Genomic DNA, 22,395 nt, shown 5'->3' with positions numbered 1-22,395 from the left:
TTTCCTTACTATGTGTCCGAAAAAGGATAGTTGTCGATCCACTATTAAGGGCATTAGTTTCCTTTGTTGGTATGTTTGTTTTAGCACTTCTTCGTTCGTTTTGTGTGCAGTATACGATATTCTCTGCATCCTTCTCAAGCACCACATTTCAAAAGCTTCAATGTTCTTTTGTGTTTCTGCATTTGTAGTCCAGCTTTCGCATCCGTATAACAAGATTGGCCACACGTAGCACTTCAAGACTCGGAATCTAATCCCGAACGACATCTGTTTGTTTTTCAAAATGTTTCCCAGGTCCATGAAGGCCTGTTTGGCTTGAGTTATTCTTGCTCGTATGTCTCGGTTACATCTTCCATCTGTTGTCACTATTGAACCTAGGTATTTAAAACTTTCTACGTTGGTAAGTTGCTCGCCGTGAATCGTTATATTGCAGGTGTTGTTGTTTTCGGGGTTTTTCTGTATTACCATGCATTCCGTTTTGGTGATATTCACTTCCATTCCCTTGGTTCACTATCTACTACCACTTTGTCAACAATCTTTTGAAGTTGGATTTCTGATGTTGCAATGAGTACCGTATCGTCTGCGTATCTTATATTATTTATGTTGTGACCTCCCACTTTTATTCCCTCCATATTATTTATGCCCCTCATGATTGTTTCTTGGTATAGATTAAACAGATCTGGTGAGGCAACACACCCTTGACGGACTCCTTTCTTAATAGGAATGGAATTTCCTGTAGAGTTTCCGATTTTGATAGATGCCTGCTGGGTGTAGTATAATGTTTGCATGAGTCTGAGGTCTTTCTCATCAGCGCCAATGGAGTGCAGTTGTTTTAGTATTTCTTCGTGGCGTACTCTATCAAAAGCTTTTTTGTAGTCGACAAAACAGAGGTATAGTGGGGTCTGAACCTGTATAGCTCTTTCACTTAAAACACGGAGGAGGTATATTGCGTTCCTTGTCCCTCTGTCAGGTTGGAATCCATATTGTTCTTCTGCGATTTCGGGGTTAATCTTATTCCTTAGCCTGTTGATAATTATACGCAACAGTATTTTGTTGATGTGGCTTATTAAACTTATAGTTCTAAAATTTTCGCATCTGACTGCACCTGCTTTCTTTGGTATTGCTATGAAAATAGAGTTACAGAGATCTTCTGGAATTTTCCCAGTATTGTATATATTGTTGAATAATATGTGAAGTTCATCAATTGCTAGATCTCCTAGGCTTTTTAATACCTCTACAGATATTTCATCAGGGCCTGTTGCTTTACCATCCCTCATTCGTTCCATGGCATGTTCAATTTCACTTTTGGTGATGTTTGGTCCGCTTAATGGTTCTTTGAATTTCAGTGGTGGTTCATTTCTATTTGGATCATTGTACAGTTCGCCTATGTATTCTACCCATCGGCTTTCTATATGTTGTTCTTCAAATAGCAGTTCCCCTTGTTTGTTTTGGATACAACTTCCTGCTGCTTTGCTTTTCCTTTTCCCTGATAGTTCTTTTATTCTTTGGTGAGCTTGTTGGGGGTTGGGTTTGTATTCTCTTTCGATTTCGCAGCATTTCCAGTCTAGATAGTTCTCGTGTGCCTCGATGCATTTGGATTTAATGTGGTTGTTCAATGTTTGGTATTCTGCAGACCCTCTGTTGCATTTTCGTCTTTCTTCAAATAGGTTTAGAATTTCATTTGTCATCCATTCCTTTTTGCTGTTTATTTGAGCTATTGGTAAATGCTTTTCTGCAGTTGCTTTGACACACTTTTGGAATATATCAAATTGTTTTTCACATTTTTCATTATCAGGTTCACTTTGGCTTTGTATCATGAGTGCATTTTCAAATTCTTCTCTCATTTTTGTTTGTATGCCATTGTCTTTGCATAACCTGTAATCCCTCTTTATTCTACCAGCTGTTCTCTGAATAGCTTTAAACTTTATCCTTATTGTACAAACAACTGGGACATGGTCACTGTCTACATCGGCGCCTGGGTAGGTTTTGCAATTTAATATGCCATTTCTGAATCTTGATGATACTGCTATAAAGTCTATCTGGTTCCTTGCTCTGTCCCCTGGTGATTGCCATGTCCAGGTTCTTCTTGGGTGTTGTTGAAACCAGGTGTTTGAAATCATTAATTTATTTGTTCTACACCAATCTGCCCAGATGTTTCCTCGTTCATTTCTGTCTCCGAGTCCATGTGGTCCGATTATGTCACCATCTCTGCCTCTGCCAATCTTAGCATTTAGGTCCCCCATTACCATAAGGACTTCTTGTGATTTACACATTCGTTTTGCTTTGTCTAGTGAATGGTAAAACTCTGTCATATCTGCATCTGTCGCAGAGTCATCTAAAGTCTAAAATCTTGAGTCTATCTAAAAGGACGTAAATAATGTATAAAAATAAGTGAGTACACCTCAGAGGAGAAAGAACTGCCGTATGATGTGCCACAGGGCTCTGACCTTGGACCCATTCTCTTCAGTCTATGCATGGAGCCATTATCCCATATTATTGCTTCCCATACATACGCCACAAAAGATACGCCACAAACAATTCGAACTGCTTCAAAATCCCACAGACAGGAACACAAAACTACAGAAATTAGAACTATCTTGGAGTGGAATGGGCTGGATGAACTGGTCATCATGGCACCACACCTAAACGACTGACATGGGTCCGCGCCCAATGAGGACGCCGCTGAAATACAACCAGACCATTGTTTCTTCAGCGCCAACCATACAGATACAGTTCATGACACAATTGGGCGTTTTCAAAAATGCATGATTGACAGTAAGAACTGGATGATTGAGAACAAACTCCAACTAAACGAATCCAAAACTGAAAGTATTTTTATTGCTAAAAACACTCAAACAAAGCAATTCGAAATTAGAAGCATTATTATAAATAAAAGTGAAGTGCATTTGTCTAAGCAGGTTAGGAATATTGGGGTCATCTTTGATGAAAATCTATCCATGTCATTCCATATAAATAATGTCTGTAAATCTTTTAACTGAAAATGTCACCAAAAAATTAATGGTTTCTTTGGTTTTACCAAAGCTCGATTATTGCAATTCCCTTTTGTCAGGTCTCCCACTGAATTTAACTGGTAAATTACAACGGGTACAAAATTCAGCAGCCTGCATAATATTTCAAAAAAGAAAATTCGTCGACCAATTCACCCCACATTTGGAAAATTTGCACTGGCTTCCTGTCCGCTATATATTAGATTACAAAAGCTCTTTATTAGTTTTCAAATGCCTCAACAATTTAGCCCCTCTTTACCTTTATCTTTCTGAATTTATAAACCAGAAGCCTTGAACCAGAAGCCTTTGATCATCACGTAACAGCACTTTATTATCTCTACCAAAAAGTAAGTTAAAATCTTTTTGTGATCTCTCTTCAATATTATGGCCCCAAACTCTGGAAGACCCTATCACAACCCATTGAAGAAATCGAGAATATCTCAAACTTCAAATCTGCCTTAAAAACCCACTTTTTCAATTTTTCATTTTGACTATACATATGTTCATAATGTAATTCATTATCCGTCAAGCGCTTTGAGATGTTTGGTTTCATGGAAAGCATTTAACAAGTGTCTTTTTATTATTATTATTATTATTATTAATCTATTATCACTTTTTAAATTCTATTCCTGAGCTCTTTATCATGTGTTCTTTATTTTAGGATTTATTTCCAGTTACTTTTAAACGTCCAGACGTCCAGCCTTGGCAATTTATTCTTATTTATGTCATCAGTATTTATATTAAAATAGTGATGTTCTAGATAATAATTTTGATCCCATAAGAATCACTTTGACTTTGATGTTATTGTGATGGCATTATAACCATTCATTCATATAGATCCTCCGACATAGATGGGCTACCACATGATAACAACAATGACGACAAAGAAAGTAAAGGAATAGATGGTAATAGAGCAAAGTATATCAGGAGGAACAAAATATTTTGGTTATTACATGTTTTACATCTGATTACAGAGTAGTCATTAGTTCTGGTCGTGTGTATCCGCATATGGGTATGAGCAAAATGTGAAATGAGTTTGTTACTGAATAATCCACAGTGAGTCACAGAATGATGATGATGATGATGATGATGATGATGATGATGATGATGATGATGATGATGATGTTGAAAATGCGATGACGACAGTGGTGCTGGTAATGTTGATGATGATGAAAGGGGTGATGGTGGTGGTGATGGTGATGATGATGATGATGATGATGATGGTAGTGGTAGTGGTGATGATAATGATGATGATGGTGGTGCTGGTGGTGGTGATGATGATGATGGTGGTGGTGCTGATAATGATGATGATGGTGGTGATGATGATGATGATAAGGTGAAGGAGGATAACTATTGTGAGTTATCTGATCATGTTGATCTGATTTAATACTCCATGTAACATTTGCCACTATACTAGGTGGAAAGTGCAAACGAAATTCATATCTTTCTTATCAATTGAAGTTTTGGAAATCAAATTTTGATTTGTCCGCCAATTTGATTCTTATCGCACCTTCAAAAGTAAATGAAAACAGTGCTATATGATTCAATATAAGTATTCATGTGAGTGGTTGAAAGACACATATGGAAAGTAGTATTCATGCAATAAAATACTTACTTTTAAATACAGATTGTAATATGCTAGAATCAGTTAAAATTGCATTAACAAAATTAGATTCCAATCTTGTACTGTGGTGCTGGCAATTCAATGGATGTATAATACAGAACAAAGGCAGCTGACGTCTAGGAGAAGAGAGGCATTAAAATAAAGTTGTCAATGATACAACAGTTTATGAATTCATTATCTGACAAGCTAAAAATCTTACACTACTATCAAAACACCACGAAGTCTGTTTCTATACAACACTATGAATGTATTGCTGGGATGAAACTCTGCTCAACGCTATAAAATAGTTATACCAAAAATAATATAAAAACAGATTTCGGCTATTTCTTATCTTGGAGTGAGAAAAAAAAACCCATTACTGCTGTTACGTTTGTCTACGTTTTGTATCACAGTATACTATATGCTATTTATAATAATGCACCCAGCTACAATCAATGCTGAATGGACAGGTAGGCCAAAAATATTTGGTGTGAAGCAGATCAATTTGTTTCTATGGATATTTGGGGGGATGGGGGGAGACTCTTTCTTGTAAACCACAAAGAATTTTTTTTTTAAATGTGAAAATATAGGCAACAATATTATTTTAAAAATACATACAAATAAGATAGCTAATCATTACATCATCATACCTATATACATCATGGTGGAAAGTACTTTGCGATAGACTAGCGTCTTATCCAAAGGGTAGCAAGCAATTGCTATTGTCACGAAATAGATACTGGGATAAACTCCGGCTCAATGGGCCGAATGGCGCTGAAGGACTACTACTATATATACATAACCATATCACGTTTTATTTTGGTTGTTTTTTTGTGTTTTGTTTCAATTGAAAAAGAGGAGGTTTCAGACAATTTGACAACTTTTACCTCAGCAAAAGTCAAGCGACTGGTGATTTACATAGATTGAGCCAGTTGCTAACTGGGGCTCCCTTAAGGTACAAGAACAATAACAATATCTATCTTACCTTGACGTCTGATTTAGAGATATCGCTGACATCCTGATCATCAAATTTGTACCACTTTGTTGTCACAGGATTTCGACAAAACGCCGTATCTGGAACAGAAGTAAATAAACTTTATCCACATTGCTGATGTCAAAAATATTAGTATAATCAAATTTTGAAATGATTAATTTTATACGTTTCCATGGTTCACAATTTATTGGCCTATTTTTCACTTGTTTTTGTTTTTATTTTTGTTTTTACAGCACTTGCAATGCTCGTAGGTCACTTCGAACCATTAAAAAGATAGAATAGGAATTGTAAAAAAAATTCATAGATTTACAATTAAAAGCACCACAGAAAAAGTATGAAAAAGAGGACTAGCTCAAATTTGGAAACAAGTAGATTCCAAGAGCACACAATCAGTGTAAACTTTTCATCCAGACACTAGCATAGGATCCCGTTAAGACGAACACAATCAAATGTTTATAAAACATTCTATTCAAAATAAAAACAGTAACAGCACACAACAGAGAGAGATGATTTACAAGGAAAAAATATCTCACAAAACTAAGACTATACATTTGACAGCCTCCTTCTCAGCCAAGGACTCTCATTCTAGAAAAAAACCCACAGAAAACAACCTGAAAAAAGAAATTAAATAGAGGGGAATAGCAAGAGGGACCTCCCCGCACCCAATGGACAGTCAAAAGACCCACAAACATTTTTTACAGTTAATAAATCAATCAAAAGAGCACTAGACTTCCAAGCAGATGGATCTGGATTCAGCAGTGAAAAAACAAGCAGTTTTTTTTATTTCAGTCCACAAAGCACTAAATGAGTACGTAGTTAAGTCAGATCTCAAATGACTGATAGGAGAGCACAAATGTCCGACAGTTGGGATCAAAATAGTGAAGTAAAGCAATACTGTCGACTCCGTTTAATTGCACACCCTCGGGAGTATGGATTAGTGTGTCGATTAAGCGGAGTATGCTATTAAGCGGAGAAGGAAAAAAAAAGGATCTAAGCACCAGTTTTCAGGTGCCAGTTATGAAGGACCTATTGTATATTTATGAATACCAATGGAATAATTCTTTTTTAATCATTTTTTTGTTTTGTTTTCTTTTTGGTCAGTTTTAACGATAAAACAGCACTTGTTGGAATGTTGATGTAATTAAAAGAAGAAGAAGAAGAAGAAGAAGAAGAAGAAGAAGAAGAAGAAGAAGAAGAAGAAGAAGAAGAAGAAGAAGAAGAAGAAGAAGAAGAAGAAGAAGAAGAAGAAGAAGAAGAAGAAGAAGAAGAAGAAGAAGAAGAAGATTTGTTTGTTTGTTTTTAGGTGTTTAACGGCGCTTTCGACACTATTTAGGTCATTTAAGCGCCCGTTTCGGTCTTTTACCAATTTTTATCGGCCTTGAGGGGCCATAGCTGCTCAATCGTGTACTGTTGTAATAAAATTTTTATAAAATCATAATAGTTGCATGTTTGTTGTTTAAAAATATTTATTTACAATTTCTGCAGGAGTTCACATTCCTGCAGATACTTTAAAATTGTAAGCGGATCGACCGACTGGAACAGAGACTTCAAGTCTCTGTTTTCATAATGTTGTGACCTTATTTGTTCTAACTTTGTACATTCAATTAAAATATGTTGAATTGTGAGGTCACAGTTACATCTTCTGCAGAGGGGTTTTTCATCCCTCTCCAGAAGGAAACGGTGAGTGAGGGCAGTATGTCCGAGCCGGAGTCGAGTTATTTTGACCTCGTCTCTTCTTTTTAGCACCGAGTTGGGTCTGGGGCTGAGGTCAGTTTTAATTTGTTTTGTACATCTCGACTCCAGGATCATTCCCATTTCTTTCGGACATATTTTTTAATATTGATCTTTAAATCCGCGGGTGGGATTTTACTGCCCTCTTGTAATTCTTGGCTCACTGCCTCTTTTGCCAGTCAATCCGCTTCTTCGTTCCCCCGGATACCCACATGACTAGGTACCCAGAGAAAACAAACTTTCTTTTTTTTAAAATAAATAATTTATTTGCACCTTCCAAGATACTTGTGATTCTTGGATCGGTGCAATAAAAATTTGAGATCCCCTTAAGTACGGACAGCAAGATCAAGAATTTGTTTTTATTCGACCTCTCAGCCAAACGGAGAGCATTTAGGATTCCGCTGTAAAGATCAAAACATTTTTAGCCAGGCGAAGTGATCCGGTGCCTTCCGATGGGTGATAGGCACATCCTACTGCATCTGCGCTCTTTGAACCATCCGTAAATATGTGAGGATGGTTTTTGTATGTTTGTAATATTGCTTTTAGTGTCTGTTTGTACATATGTGGGTCTGTTTGTGATTTTTCGAGTTTTGTTAGATCTAAGTTTATGTTTGGTCTATGTATGGACCATGGTGGTGTCTTTGCCTGGACGTATGGATGTATCCTATCTAGACTGATGTTCATGTCTGCGATGTCTTTTTTTAATTCTGTAACCTAATGGTGGTGTCATTTTTGGGTGCTTGCGAAATTTTTCTTTGAGTATCCTATCCGTGCAGTGTACGTGTTTGTAAGCTGGGTTGTCGTGCAGCGATGTGACCTTAGTCACATACTGGAGAGCCAGTTTTTTCCTCCTGAGATGGAGAGGTGGCTCATCTGCCTCAGCTTAAAGGCTTGCCACTGGAGAAGTGCGGAAAGCCCCGAGTGCCAAGCCCAGTCCCTGATGATGAATTGGGTCCAGCATGCCTAAGTAGGATGGTTTTGCAGAGCCGTATACGAAAGATGCGTAGTCCAATTTTGATCGAATAAGGGTTCGGTATATCTTTAGAAGAGTGTTAGTGTCCGAACTCCATTCCATGCTCGACAGAACTCTCATTATTCTCATTGCTTTCAGGCATCGCAGTCTGAGATCTTTGATATGGGCAAGGAAATTTAGTTTCCTATCAAAGATCAAACCCAGGAATCAGGCTTTGTCCTTTACCTCAATTCTGGAATTGTTGAGATAAAGGTCAGGCTGTCTGATGCAGGTGCGTTTTCGGCAGAAGTGGACAGCTACTGTTTTTGATGGGGAGAAGGAGAAGCCATTGAGATTTGCCCACCGACAGTTTGTTTAGTTGGAGTTGTAACTGTCTCTCAATGGTGTCCATACTCGATTTACTTCGATAGCATACAAGAAAGTCATCAACATATAAGGAACAGTCAACATTCTGTCTCATTCTGTAGCTTTACGGCGGCAGTTTGTTTTGATGTGACTGTACCGGTGGCAGTTAAAGCATCTCATGGGGTTCGGGACGTAAGGTCAAACCTCCAAGTCGAGGTATTCAATTTTTATTCTCGACGGGGGTCTCGGGCTGTCAAAAGTCAGGATCCAAGTATTGGTCTGGATTGTGCTGTGGCCGTGGCGGATGCTAACCCGCCGAGCTTCAACAACACCCTCCAGTTCCTCAACCATCTCCTGCTCAGAACAGCCTACCAGATCTCTGCTTCTAATGACACCTTTTGACCTATTGAGGCTCCTGTGAGCCTCAACGGTGACTGGGATGTCAGAGAAACTGGTACATCTCAAGAGGTTCTCACTCTTTTCGACCCTGCACTTGAATCATTAAAGTGCCAGAGTTGTTCCTATTCACCGCCCTTGGTGTTCCGGCGCCATTTGCTTTGAGTGCCTTGCTGATGTTGAAGATACTCAAAGTGTTTAGTTTTATGTGGTCCTCATTTGGTTTTATTATCAGGAACGGCGAGAATTTTGGGGTTGCCATTCCTGGTAAGTCATCTATTGTCAGCTGATTATTTATTTTTCGTTTTTTTCCAGTCTGGGGTGGGGCTTGAAGGGGAGAGTTTTTATGGGTTTTGGCCATGATCTGTATAAATTTTTGACTTCAACCCGGCTATATTGTGCCCACTAGCAAGGCTCAGTCCCACACTTGGGGGGTAAGGCACTCACCGAAGTTATACTCCTCAAGTCTGGCCTCCTCTTGTCCTTTCATAGTCCTTGGGGAAAAAAAAAAAAAAAAGAACTCGAGGGGTGGAGTTGGGGGACGTCCCGCCTCCAGGCCTTTCTTTCGGATTGACCCTAATCTTTGCATTGCACAAAGACTGACTGCTGATTCAGAGATGACAAACCATGATTAAGAAAGAAGTTTCATGGGGGACAGGAACTAGATATGGTTTTAAATCTAGTCCTTCCAATCTCTTTGCCTAAATAGAGGGGAGTGCCAAAAAGTAGATTTGGCATCTCTGCGTTGTGTAGCTCGGGCCATCTACAAGGTAGGCTACCCACCCGTCTTTAGAGAAGCATCAAGCCAAAGAGGAGTGTTGGGGTAGAAACACCTCTCAAAGTGAACCCCCCTCAGCCTCCAGGATCAATAGCTCCTCCTTATCGGGGTCCTCTCGGAACTGCGCACCCTCAGCAGATAGGTGCCTGCTGTGCAGGATTTGGAAAGGAATATCTCCTCGTTGAACCTATTTCAACTGTACAGAGAATAGAGATACTCGGGATAGAAGACTTAAGAAGGCTTGTTTTCCTCGGTTCTCTCTCTCTCTCTCTCTCTGTCCTGGCAACTCAATTTTGATAAGGAAGGGAAATTTGGACTCATTGGGGAAATGGGGTATGGAATGGAAATCATAGCTCAAATATGGTAAAAGGGGGTGGGATTTGTGCTATACCATTGCCTTCCCTTGCTCTCTTTAAACTTAAACCGTCATTCCTCAAAACATCTTTTATATACCACGTTCTATCTTGGGATTTGGGGGGAGAAAAAGTTTGGGGATGATTGCCAGGACAAGAAAAACAACTAGAGGGGTGAATGAAGCTATTCTCATAAAGGGCTGGGATATGGGGGTCTGTGGAGCCACTATGTCTCTCCATGTTTGTTCTCACCAGTCGGGTGGTTTTTCGTTGGTTACCACCATACCAGAATGGCTCTTTTAGTCGCCTTCTACGACACGCATGAGCTTACGGTGGCTCAATTCTTTTCCCTCTCAGTTGAGGGACCCCGGAGACCACACGGGGAAGAAGAAGAAGAAGAGAGAGAGAGAGAGAGAGAGAGAGAGAGAGAGAGAGAGAGAGAGAGAGAGAGAGAGAGAGAGAGAGAGAGAGAGAGAGAGAGAGAGAGAGAGAGAGAGAGAGAGAGAGAGAGAGAGGGGGAACATAACAAACAAACAAAAAATCAACTCACAGTGACCTCCTTCCATTGTGCCATAATGATTCTGGTGAAAGAGAAGAAAAAATACAGACTCCAAATAAAATTAACATCTTTTACTGTCTAAGGAGAGAAAAAAAACCCAGAGATAATAAAAAATCTAAACAAAAGTGAAGCGTCTCCTTTTCTCTACTTTTGTCTATTTTATTGTCAACTAGAACTGTGTGCCTACTTGGAACAGGTCAACCATTTCTTTAGGTCATTACTGGGTTATGTTAGTTTGCTCAAAGTTACAGTGGTGGAAATTAATCACAAAAAAAAGTAAGAACAAATAGCAAACAATTGTGAAGCCAGTGATACAACAAAGAGTGGGTGGGCAAATTTGCCTTGATGGCTTGCTGCTTTTACTTGAAAAGTTGATAACTGCAAAGGCTGTTGTGGTGGTGGTGGTAGGGAGGGTAGAAAAAAATGGAAGATTTTTTCTTCTTCAACAAAATACTTGTCTCTCTGGCTTATATATAAGTCATCGTCATCATCATCATTGTTGTTGTCATTACATTGTCAAAAATGCCACAACAATATCAATCACCAATACAACTATAATCCTCCTCCTCATCCTCGTCATCATCATTCTCAGTGGGGAAGGGGAGGGGGTGGGAGGGAGAGAAATGGTGTATACTACGACAATGAGGGTGGGTGTTGTAAGGCAGCCCTTTGTGATTGAACTAACACAGCTTTTTTAATCCTTTAAAATTACGATTAAATTCATTTTTTTCAGAATATAATTTTCTCTTCATTTAACAAGCTTGAGAGCAGAAATAACCATTTTTCATGACAGTAGTAAAAGCATCAAGTCTCCGGTTTTAATTGAGTTACATAACATTTATTTTTCCTCGGATGAAAATGGTAACTTCTGATGGCAGATTGGAACAACATCAGTTCTCGCCTTGGGTAGGTTTGACTATAGTAGTTTAATTTGTCTCAAAACACATTATTGCTGTGGAGTGGCGCAGAGTTGAGTCCTTGGAAAAGGCTCTTTACTCACATTATCTCACCATATTCAAGTATAAAATGAGAACCTGGACAACTACAGCTCTTTCATTGTCTGAAAAAAAAATAAAAAATTTCGCCTCACAGGCATCCGGTCTCATCCGACATGTTAAGTGTTGCTGTTGGCTAGGGACCCCTTGGAAAGCGTTTTGAGTACGTTTAGTGGTTAATGCGCTACATAAAATCTCAAGTTTTTATGTTATTTTTCATGACTTATTTTTTCTTTCCTTTCTGAAGTTTAAGCCGTTTCAATTTACTTTCCCATTACTTTGGGTCAATGTTACCATATAATGTCCTGGTTTATAGACTGTTACTTGCTTTGCTCTAGTCTGAGAAGGTGTCATAGTATGGATGGGTGTTGCATGGTGCATGCCCAAATTTTAAAAAAAATTTAGCAAGTGAGACTTTATTTTCAAAAAGCAAGAGCTCCTTTTGAATACCGGTTTATAACTGCAGAATTACCCACTTTTGACAAGATAGCAGTTTTAGCGCTGCAACTTAGACTTTGATGAGAGAGAGAGAGAGAGAGAGAGAGAGAGAGAGAGAGAGAGAGAGAGAGAAAGAAAGAGAGAGAGAGAGAGAGAGAGAGAGAGAGAGAGAGAGAGAGAAGAGAGAGAGAGAGAGAGAGAGAGAGAGAGAGAGAGAGAGAGAGAGAGAGAGAGAGAGAGAAGGGTTGGGGACGACGACTCAGTAACAGAAATCCTCATCTAATTCTATTTTGAATGAGTGTAGGGGAATCAAAATGAAAAAAAAATGAGATCAGGACTAACAGAAGTGAATATAAATATAATCATGATGGGGAAAATGCAGGAAGCTGAGAAGGAATTGCTGAAAGAGTACTTTAATCATTAACCTATTAAATTAACATAATCTACTCATATCAAGAATAATTTAGAAAATGTGGTGCAGAATAATACATCCAAGCAAGAACACTTAATATTTTCTATAAACACATTATATGCCTAATAACTTCATCTCATGTACAAGTTAAATAAAATATCATTATTTATGGATCTCCTCTCAGCGGTTATCTCTTAATAATGGATATTTTTGGTGTATTTATAATCAAGAGTATGAGAAAAAGAGAATAAATTCATACCGATATTCCGTACAAGTTGTATCTGTTTCTGGGAGGGGGACCAAGAATGTAGGGTGAGAAGTCGACATCCATGACAGGGAAGTCTACATAGGTTGTCTTTTTCTGCATCCACATACCTTCACTGTAGAATCTGTTATTAAAGTGTGTAAGATGTGTAAAATACACTATTGCATCTGTGTTAGTCTTTGGGTGGTCAAGGATAGAAACACGATTTAGGCAATATTGCATTTTTTCACTGAGAGAGTCAACACTGTTAATGGCCAGGGACTCATTTCACACTTGAGTACGGTGAGAGAATGTGAGTAAAGAACATTTGTTAACAACTCAAGTATGCGCTGCTCAGAGTGGGACCTCAAACTCAAGCCTTCCAATCCGAAAGCGAGTGTCATACCACAAGACCACATAACTACACAATAAACTACTGCAGGGATTTACTTCTGTTTTATCTTCGTACTTATTCCCTTTGTCTTCAGTTTTAAGTGCATGTAACCCAAGACTCTTTTCTTTATATATACAGACTGCCTCAGACTGATTATTACTTAGTGACCGTTCACGATTGACGTCAACCAATATGGGGGGAGGGGGGGGTCAGTCAAAAGTTGATGTCAACTATGCTTACTACAGAGGATATGTGTATACATATAATTTGGGCAGCATTGTATAACAATATATGTAAACAAAAATGTGAATGTTTCATTTAACTATTCTCATGATAGCAGTTTTCATTAATTTTGAACATTTTTAATTACATACCGTACCAGTATTACATTTTGATTTATGACATGACCTGTATTTTTATCATTTATTAATTTTTGATTATGATTGAGTTGGTTGTAACAAAATTGCAAGCATTAATAAATATGTTGCATTTAAAATTGCTTTTGAGAAAGTGCTATTGACAAGTATTTATTACTTCAATTTGGATTTCATAATATCTCCACAACCTTTCCACATTATAATGTCTTGTTGGACTTGGGTTGACATCAACTTGGAGGGGGAGGGGGGGGGGGTATGACAAAAGTTGACAAGGGGGGGGGAGGGGGTCAATTTTTGCCAAATTTTGGTTGACGTCAATTGTGAACGGTCCTTTATTACTATCAATGTTGCATATCAAATAGGGAAAGAAAAAAGATGGCATCATCCTTGTATCAAATCTGAGGCAGCCTGCACTGAATGAAATGGAAATTTGGTTCCATATGCATAATGAATCGCAGTGAGCATGGTGAATTGGTAGATATGCGCTATATGAATATCAATTCTTATTTATTCTATATAAATATATATATACTTATTTCATCTTATATTGTATATATCTACTATTATTTGAGACAATTTTTGTGGACCTAATAAGTTTATTCTCTACAACAATCCACTCCGATAATCGCAACACATTGGGTTCAGCGAAAATGTTGCAATTAACTGAAGTTTAGTTTCCTGTCCATTATTGCAACATTTTACATATATATTGTCAAGTCAAATTAGTTATTGTAAACATTGTTCTTAGTCCACCACAGACTGAGCAATTTGGTTGAAACAAAAACCATATGGCAGCCCAGTATAGATTTTGACAAGCAAAAGCAGCTTCGATGCAAGCCGACATCTTATCCAGATTGGATTAAATTTCACTCTTTTGTTCTCAACATTTGCAAGAGTCAAAGAGATTAGCCGTGATGAGAGACAAATAAGCTCTAACCAAATCCATTGATCACAATGCACAGTTGTCAATCCCAAAACAGAGAATATCGCTGTTTCTCCTTAAACTGTCATTGCCTACTGTTGTCTAGACTATGTCCAGCTCCCTCGCCTCCTATCTAACGGTCACAAATGACCTCACAAACCCAAACTGCAAAGCCTCACCCTGTAGCATTAAACCCCGCGCACTTTAGATCCTTCAACCTGTCATGATATCACCTATGATAAAACTTAATCATGATATTTTGTTTGACTGATTTCTTCAATTTGCCACATTTTGAGGTTGAAAATTTGTTGCGATTAACCAAAGTCTGTTGCAATTAACCAGTGACTTTTATATAGAATTAATTCCGTTTCCTGGGAAATGTGCAATTAACAGAGTTATGATTATCCGGAGTAGACTGCTATTATAAATAATAGAAATATACAGGTATTGAACTAGCTTACTTCCTTAGACACACTGAAATTCTCAAAAATTAATAACTACAATAATTACAAATAACAAAGTGCACTTTCCCATGCACTTTTCAAACTTCTTTATGGCTCTTACCTATTGAGGCCAACCAAGAGGATGACAGGAAGCTTCCAAATGTCTATTTTTTTCTGAGAATCTCTCTCTACTTTACACTGGGGACATTTCCACTTACAGCTACCAGTCATCATCTCGGGTTTCAAGAACTCCTGTATACAATCCTTGAGAGGTAAAGAAAATGAAAATAATGTTAGAATATTAATTGTTAGTGAAATATCAAAAAAAAAAAAAAGAAAAAAAAAAAGACGGTTTGATTGATTTGACTCAAACCAATCTAATCAAACTATTAAAAAGCTGACTTGGAAGCAACAAAAAATAAAAAAAAACAACAAAAAAACAAAACAAACAACAACAAAAACACGGAAAGATTAAGGGTGACTCAAATATGGATTCTTTTTTTCGTCTCCAAATCTCTCCCTCTATGTTTTGTCATCATAATTTATTTATCTATTTATATTTTTTCTGAGTGATGTGTCTGTCGCTTTTGGAAGGCCATGGGTCAAGAAATCATTTGCCTCGTTTAGTTTCAGCAAATGTAAGTCATCTTTCCTCTTTGCTTTACATGCTGTATGGCTCAATTAGGCACCATTATATTTAACAACAATTTAGACTTGATCAAAACAGGCTTTTTTTGTGACTACTACTACCAACAACAACAACAACAACAACAACAATAATAATAATAATAATAATAATAATAATAATAATAATAATAATAATAATAATAATATAATAATAATAATAATAATAATAATAATAATAACAATGACAATAATAATAATAATAATAATAATAATAATAATAATAATAATAATAATAATAATAATAATAATCTTTCTTGACCCAGGAAGTAATTATTGTAAGACTACAGCCCTTTAAAAAATTACAAACCGGCACATAAATCTCTCTCTCTCTCTCTCTCCCTCTTCTCTCATCGTCAATTCACACATCATCTTGTCCAATATTAATAATTTATCGAATACTTCTGTCATTCACGACAATGATGTCACTAAATCAAACTTGAACTCCAGCACCAGTGGAGGAAATAAAAGTTTTAGCATCAATTCCAGTGATATGAAATTGACATATATATGATTCCAAAATGTTTTAAAACAAACAAAATTTGCAAAATATGTAGGCAAACATATATGTGATTACAAATTTAAGGAATGTTATTCGTAGATTAATCACAATGAAACACTGTGGTTTCAATTGATAAATCTAAAAAACAAAACAAAAAACAACCCCCCCCCCCCCCAAAAAAAAAAAAAAGAAAAAAGAAGAAAAAAGAACAAACTTTTATATAGTGCAATTTTGACTAAATAGGCTCAAAGCGAATTACAAAGACTCCCTTGCCAATAGCAGCAGGACGAGCTCAAGACATGATGCCTTTTAGACGATATGACTGCACAAACAGTCTTGAATCAATTTATACATAACATTGACAACGTTAATCTGATTTACAGCAGGCAAAATCAATCACTATATATCATGCATACATTTTTTAAAAAAGTGTCTTACTTTGAGAGTACATCTTGATGAAGCTGGAATGGGCAAGGAGAGAAACATGAAGGCCTGAAAGGTGACAGAGGTCTTGGTACAAGTCCTACACATCAGGGTGGATTTCAACTGACCCTAAAAAAAAAGAGAAAAATGTTTAGTTATAATAAAATTCAAGTTGATATTGGATTACTTTCAAAATAAGTTTTACTTGGCTATTGAAAATGAATGCTACAATGTGTACAATCAGGGACAATTTTAAAGAACACAAGTTTCTAGGAGTTTCTTGGTGGAAAATGTATCTAAGAAAATGTAAGAAGTAGGTGTAAAGAAATTTTTGTTAATATCTATAAAAAGAGATTAACAAAGCATATTGAAGTCCAGACTATTCTTTATGACTATTAATTTTGTCCTATTGTCATCTAAAATTCCTTTTTATAGGAGGCAGCCAAGGCATGCTGGGGACATTCTAATTGTTTTCTTTTTATTGTATATCACTCTCCATGTTTTTATCTACTGCCTGTTAAACATAGCTTTCTTCTATAGGATCAATGCAGAGACAAAATCAGAAATATCCAAGGCTTACCTGAAATAATTCAACAATGATTGACTTGTGCAGAAGTTTGTGATGCTCCCAAGCCAACCTAGCTGCCTTCTCGTCTGACAATTTATCGTTGTTTTGTTCAGGAATTTCAGGGGCCTTTTTCACCTAAAAAAAAAAATCCAAAACTTCTGTTGTTTCAATTCCTGATATAAGCTTCACTTAAGTGCAAAATAGAACAAAATCAGATTCTGCTTCAAAAATACAAAAGAAGTTGCCAAATTGGAGCAGCATGGTTAGCAGAAATTGTTTCAAGTCCAAATTTAACTGGTTCTTTGGATGGGCTTGATCATTGGAACAACCTATTGAAACTATGTATGCTCGGTGTGAACGTTATAATATAATTAAATCAAAGACATGTAAAACTTGTTCCATCACAATTTCAATCAATTCTATAACAAGAAGATGAAACCAGAAAACATAAGCAAGGATCAAAACACGACTACTATCTTTAATCAATCGGGCATTTCACCATTTGTTATGTACGATAAGCAAACACAAAATCCTCAAAAAGCAAACAACAAATTGCATGTGACCTTCAGAGATATAAGGCTCATCTAGTCTATTGCAAAGAACTTTCCACCAGGACTAACAGACCTAGCAACAGATCATTTTAGTTATTTCAAACGCAATCAGTTTAAAACCAATAAATGGATAGTACGTCAATGCCACCCCACCACACCTAGTTGCGTCAATCTTCATCTCATGAAACTGTAACTATTTCGGATTGGATTGGATTGGAAGTTATTAACTCTTGGGTGATCAGGTGAGTCAGAAAAAAATCTCATCTGAACGCAGAATCTATACTGGACCGTTTCTTTGTGAGGCTAGTGATCCATCACTGAACTAATGGGACTGCATATCTTTGCTCACCCACATTATTATTTGTTGATCCCAGAGACAATCAAATTTGTGAAGTCTAGTAAACCAGATAAAAGGGTATAAGTGATGAATTCAATTGTGCAGTAGTTTGCAAAATAAAGGGCATCTATCCATACATAGAAAGATTCCATTATATAAACATTTTCCCCCCTATTAAATGAAGCTTCCCCCTTAGAACTTAGGATCAGGATACAAAACATGAAAGACTCGGAAGAAATAATAAACCTGAAAACGGAACGAAACAAAATACTGCATTCAATTCGATCACTTACAATAAAACACAGAAACGAGGAATTAGACAAAAAAGTGGAAGACATAGAAAAGTCCAAAAATAACGCATCGTCTATGTTCAAAGCGACGAAATCTCTGAACCGAAAACCATTCGAGAACCCAAAACTACAGGATAAATTTGGCAAACAGACAACAAATCCCAACGATATCCTTGACATTGTAACTGACCACTTCCAGCAGAAATTTCACAAACAAGTCTCACAAATATCGCCCTTCTCAGGAAACCCTAGAGACCTAAACAACCGCATCACAACAACTGAAGTTAGAAATAGCATAAAGTGCCTAAACAAACAGATCCCCAGGCGAAGATGAAATTCCCGCTGAATTGCTGAAATGCGGTACCCTCTCCCTGGATCTGAGCATTGCAAACATAATGAACAAAACATTCTCAACACACAAAGACTGGGACATAAACAGCGGTGTCCTAATTACAATACAAAAACCAGGAAAAACGAAAGGACCCGTAAACAACCTGCGCCCAGTAACATTACTGAATACCATAAGAAAAACACTGTCAACTATTGTCCTAAACAGAATTAGACCGAAAATAGAAAAATATCTATCACATAGCCAAAGCGGGTTTCGCCAAGACCGAAGCACATCGGACGTTGTATGGACACATAAATGGTTGGCAGCAAAGGCACTCAAAGAAAACATATCCATAACAATAACCGGAATCGATATGTCCGCAGCCTTTGATACGATCGACAGAGGAAAACTTTTGGAGATATTAACAGACATAAGGTAGTAGACGAAGACGAGCTCCGAATAATCCGATTTCTCCTCAGCAACACAAAGATACAACCAAGGATATACGGGGCCACAAAACAGACGCAGTTCGAAAGTAACATCGGGACCCCCCAAGGAGATAGTCTGAGCCCGATTCTGTTCACAATATACTTAGAACACGCTCTGAAAGAAGTTCAAAAAGTCATTCCAAAACCAACGACTCATATTGAGAATGCAATCCCTAGAGAAATCGCCTATGCAGATGATGTCAATTTTATTGGATCAACACCAGCAAATATAGACATCATACAAAATACCCTCATGAAATATAACCTCCAAGTCAATGCCAATAAAACCGAATTATCGAGGAACAAAGAGGAATGGAAAAGAACAAAAAAAGTAGGCTCACTAATTGGAGACACCGAGGATGTACAAAGAAGAAAACAGCTATCAAACGCCGCACTCAGTAAACTCACCAAAGTATGGATTAGAGGTGACAAAATAAAGAGAAAAACCAAACTGAAACTGTACCGTGCTCTTGTAAAACCGGTACTTCTGTATAACTGCGGCACTTGGGCGTTGACAAAATCCGAAGAAGAACATCTGGATACCTTCCATTGCACACAGCTAAGAAGGGTACTGCACATCAAATACCCAAAAAAGATCTCAAATGAATCACTCTATAAGATCACAAAAGAAAGACCAATCTCCCTTGACATTTTACAACGATGGCAACTTTTCGGTCACATACTACGCAGGGACCAAAACATACCAGCTAACCAAGCCATGTCGGGATACTTTCAAAAACACGGGAACCTTTTCAGAGGAAGACCGATCACAACACTCCCTGTAATCCTAAACAAAAACCTCACAACACTTGGACAAAGCATTCGTCTCATAACGGCAGGGGACCTTGAAAATCTGAGAACCCTAGCAGAGGACCGGCAATATTGGAGACACCTCACACAGGAAATACTGGAAACAGCCAAGGTGACCCGATCTTTCGGTCGAGACGCGAAAGGCATCTAAGTCAAGTAAGTCAGTCCCCCCTTCCTCCAAAAAAAATAAATATTACAAATTTCAAAAATATTATTTTAAAAATTCAATAAATATCAATCAATCAAAAATTGAGTTCTGAAATCGTTTCATATAACCAGTGTGCTTTCTATTTAATCAGCAGAATATATATATATATATATATATATATATATATATATATATATATATATATATATATATATATTATATATATTATATATATATATAAGAAAAATTCTGTAATGGAAAGATCACTTCATTTAGCGGCTGCTCTTATTAAGAGGAATTCCAATTATCAGCTTCAACTATATTTTTGCTATTAATCTTCTTTTTTTTTTAACAATAGCATTATATTAATATATGTTATTCTAATAAATTCTAATAAATTTTTCCCTCCATTCTCAAATGATAACAAGTGTTTATTTTTCTTCAGTTGTATAAATAAATACTAAAATGAAAGCCATATTTTCGAATAAGCATTTGTAAAAACATAAGTGAATGGTTTAGTATTTTAAAATATTCAATTTCACGTCCAATTAAGGGCCCACATATGGCACTTTCGTGCATTGGAAATTTTATAAATATACCAAATAACTTATGAGAACAGGGAAAGAACCTACCTCATTAAGTCCTTCATGAAGTCCATCAAGAAGAAAAGTAAGAAATTCTTGCGAGTCTTGTTGTTGATAGCCAGAAAACATTGGGTTGTACTTGCCTATGGTATACTACAGGTACAAATATATAAAAAGAAATTTAACTATTGATTACAGTCAATGGAGAATTATAAATTTTAACTCAAAACACATACTTTTAAAATGTTGAAAGTTATATGAAAGTTAGTACATATGATGCGAGATAGATCAACTTCTATAAGAGAAACTTCCATTTTGAAACTTATGAGTATAATAGATTAACTATTTTTTTTAAGGCATTAATTTAAAATATAAATTAAGTGCAAATAAGGAATATTCAGGATCATGAGCATGAAAAATCTTTTATGCGGAAAGACAAACTACATCCAGTACAGAACCAGGCAGCAAGATTGGTCTTAGGCCTTCAATATTACGACAGGGCCCATTCGGTAGAAATGTTACGGACTCTACATTGGCTACCAGTCAGGACCCGCATCGACTATAATCTTTCTCTTCTGACTTTCAACACTGTAAACTCTCCTGCTCCACCATTCATTGTTGAGCTAGTTTTAACCCAAATCATTCCGCTCTATAAGTAAGCTTATTATTATTATTATTATTTTCTCTTACCTAATGCTCTTTACAATTACAGTAAAGCATTATCTTTTCTTGAAAAAGGAATTCCTTTGGACAAAGATATTCAGTCACACAGATGATCCCACACTAATCACTTGTTGTAAGAATGGATTGTTTTTATTTTATTTCAAAACATACCTTTAAATCTCTTGGTGTGATGGAGCGATATTGACCTGACCATAATGCCTTTATCACAACAGAGAAATCATCAACAACCTCTCCATGCATGCCTTGAGAGCTTTCCCTAAAAACAAAATTAGAAACTTATCTATTTATTCAGTTTATAAAATACACAAACTCCACGTAATAATCGGTATTGAATAATCCACTATAGAGAATAATGGCAGATAATGTAGAATTTTTGTATATCTTATAAATAGTCAGCTATAAAGTCAACTGAGCTATCCCGCAATACAAAAAACAGTTTTTACAAAAATATTTGGATGCGTTTTTAAAATTTATCATAGACCTTTTAAAATCATTCTCCTTTTCGAGATTTTAAGGTTTAACTTGAAAGACCAATATTGTGTGCTGAACAAAACCTGGCTTGGGACTTATTTTACATAGCGGCCAACTTTTCAAAGAGCTAAAATGGTAAAAGATGATGCATGTTACCGTCCTGATAAAATGTAATCTAGATTGAGACTGTATAGTTACGGAAAACCGGTTCCAAAAGTTTGGGACAAACCTGTCCCATAAAGGTTCAAGTTTTAGATATTTGATTCAACCATCCAACTTTTATTATCATTTTAAAAAACTTTTTTACTTTCCCTTAAGATAGTCCTGGTTTTATTGGGACGGTTGGCTGCTATGAATTACGAAAGTGAGAAAAAGTGAATATATAAGTTTTGAACAATCATGGGAGAGCCCATGTTCTTAAAACAAAACAAATATATTATATACCTTACTTTGTTTTGAATTGAGAAACAAGTCCATTTTATGGGGGAGGGGGCCATATGATATATTTTAAAATTGTAAATAATCTCTTCCAAGTTCAATCTCTTCCAAGTTCAAGTTCATC

At 36.7% G+C, this 22,395-nt stretch overlaps 1 protein-coding gene across 1 annotated transcript in view; it reads right to left on the bottom strand.

Annotated features, from left to right (window-relative positions):
• Window positions 1–448: 448 nt before the first annotated feature.
• The window catches only part of LOC144964266 (ubiquitin carboxyl-terminal hydrolase 8-like), a 41,608-nt gene continuing 19,661 nt past the window's right edge, over window positions 449–22,395 (bottom strand). Inside the window, exons 16-24 of the mRNA XM_078898348.1 lie at window positions 21,513–21,618; window positions 20,727–20,831; window positions 17,152–17,274; window positions 16,587–16,700; window positions 15,084–15,226; window positions 12,842–12,971; window positions 10,729–10,759; window positions 5,594–5,682; window positions 449–4,745 (exon numbers count right to left, since the gene is read on the bottom strand). Of these exons, the coding sequence (XP_078754474.1) occupies window positions 4,674–4,745; window positions 5,594–5,682; window positions 10,729–10,759; window positions 12,842–12,971; window positions 15,084–15,226; window positions 16,587–16,700; window positions 17,152–17,274; window positions 20,727–20,831; window positions 21,513–21,618 (913 nt within the window). The 3' untranslated portion in view covers window positions 449–4,673. The remainder of the gene's footprint in view (window positions 4,746–5,593; window positions 5,683–10,728; window positions 10,760–12,841; window positions 12,972–15,083; window positions 15,227–16,586; window positions 16,701–17,151; window positions 17,275–20,726; window positions 20,832–21,512; window positions 21,619–22,395) is intronic.

Source organism: Berghia stephanieae, chromosome 2 (genome assembly GCF_034508935.2).
Source record: "Berghia stephanieae isolate SIO BIC M18660-M18661 chromosome 2, UCSD_Bste_1.3, whole genome shotgun sequence".
NCBI lineage: Eukaryota > Metazoa > Mollusca > Gastropoda > Nudibranchia > Aeolidiidae > Berghia > Berghia stephanieae.
This window is presented reverse-complemented; position numbering and strand designations above follow the sequence as displayed.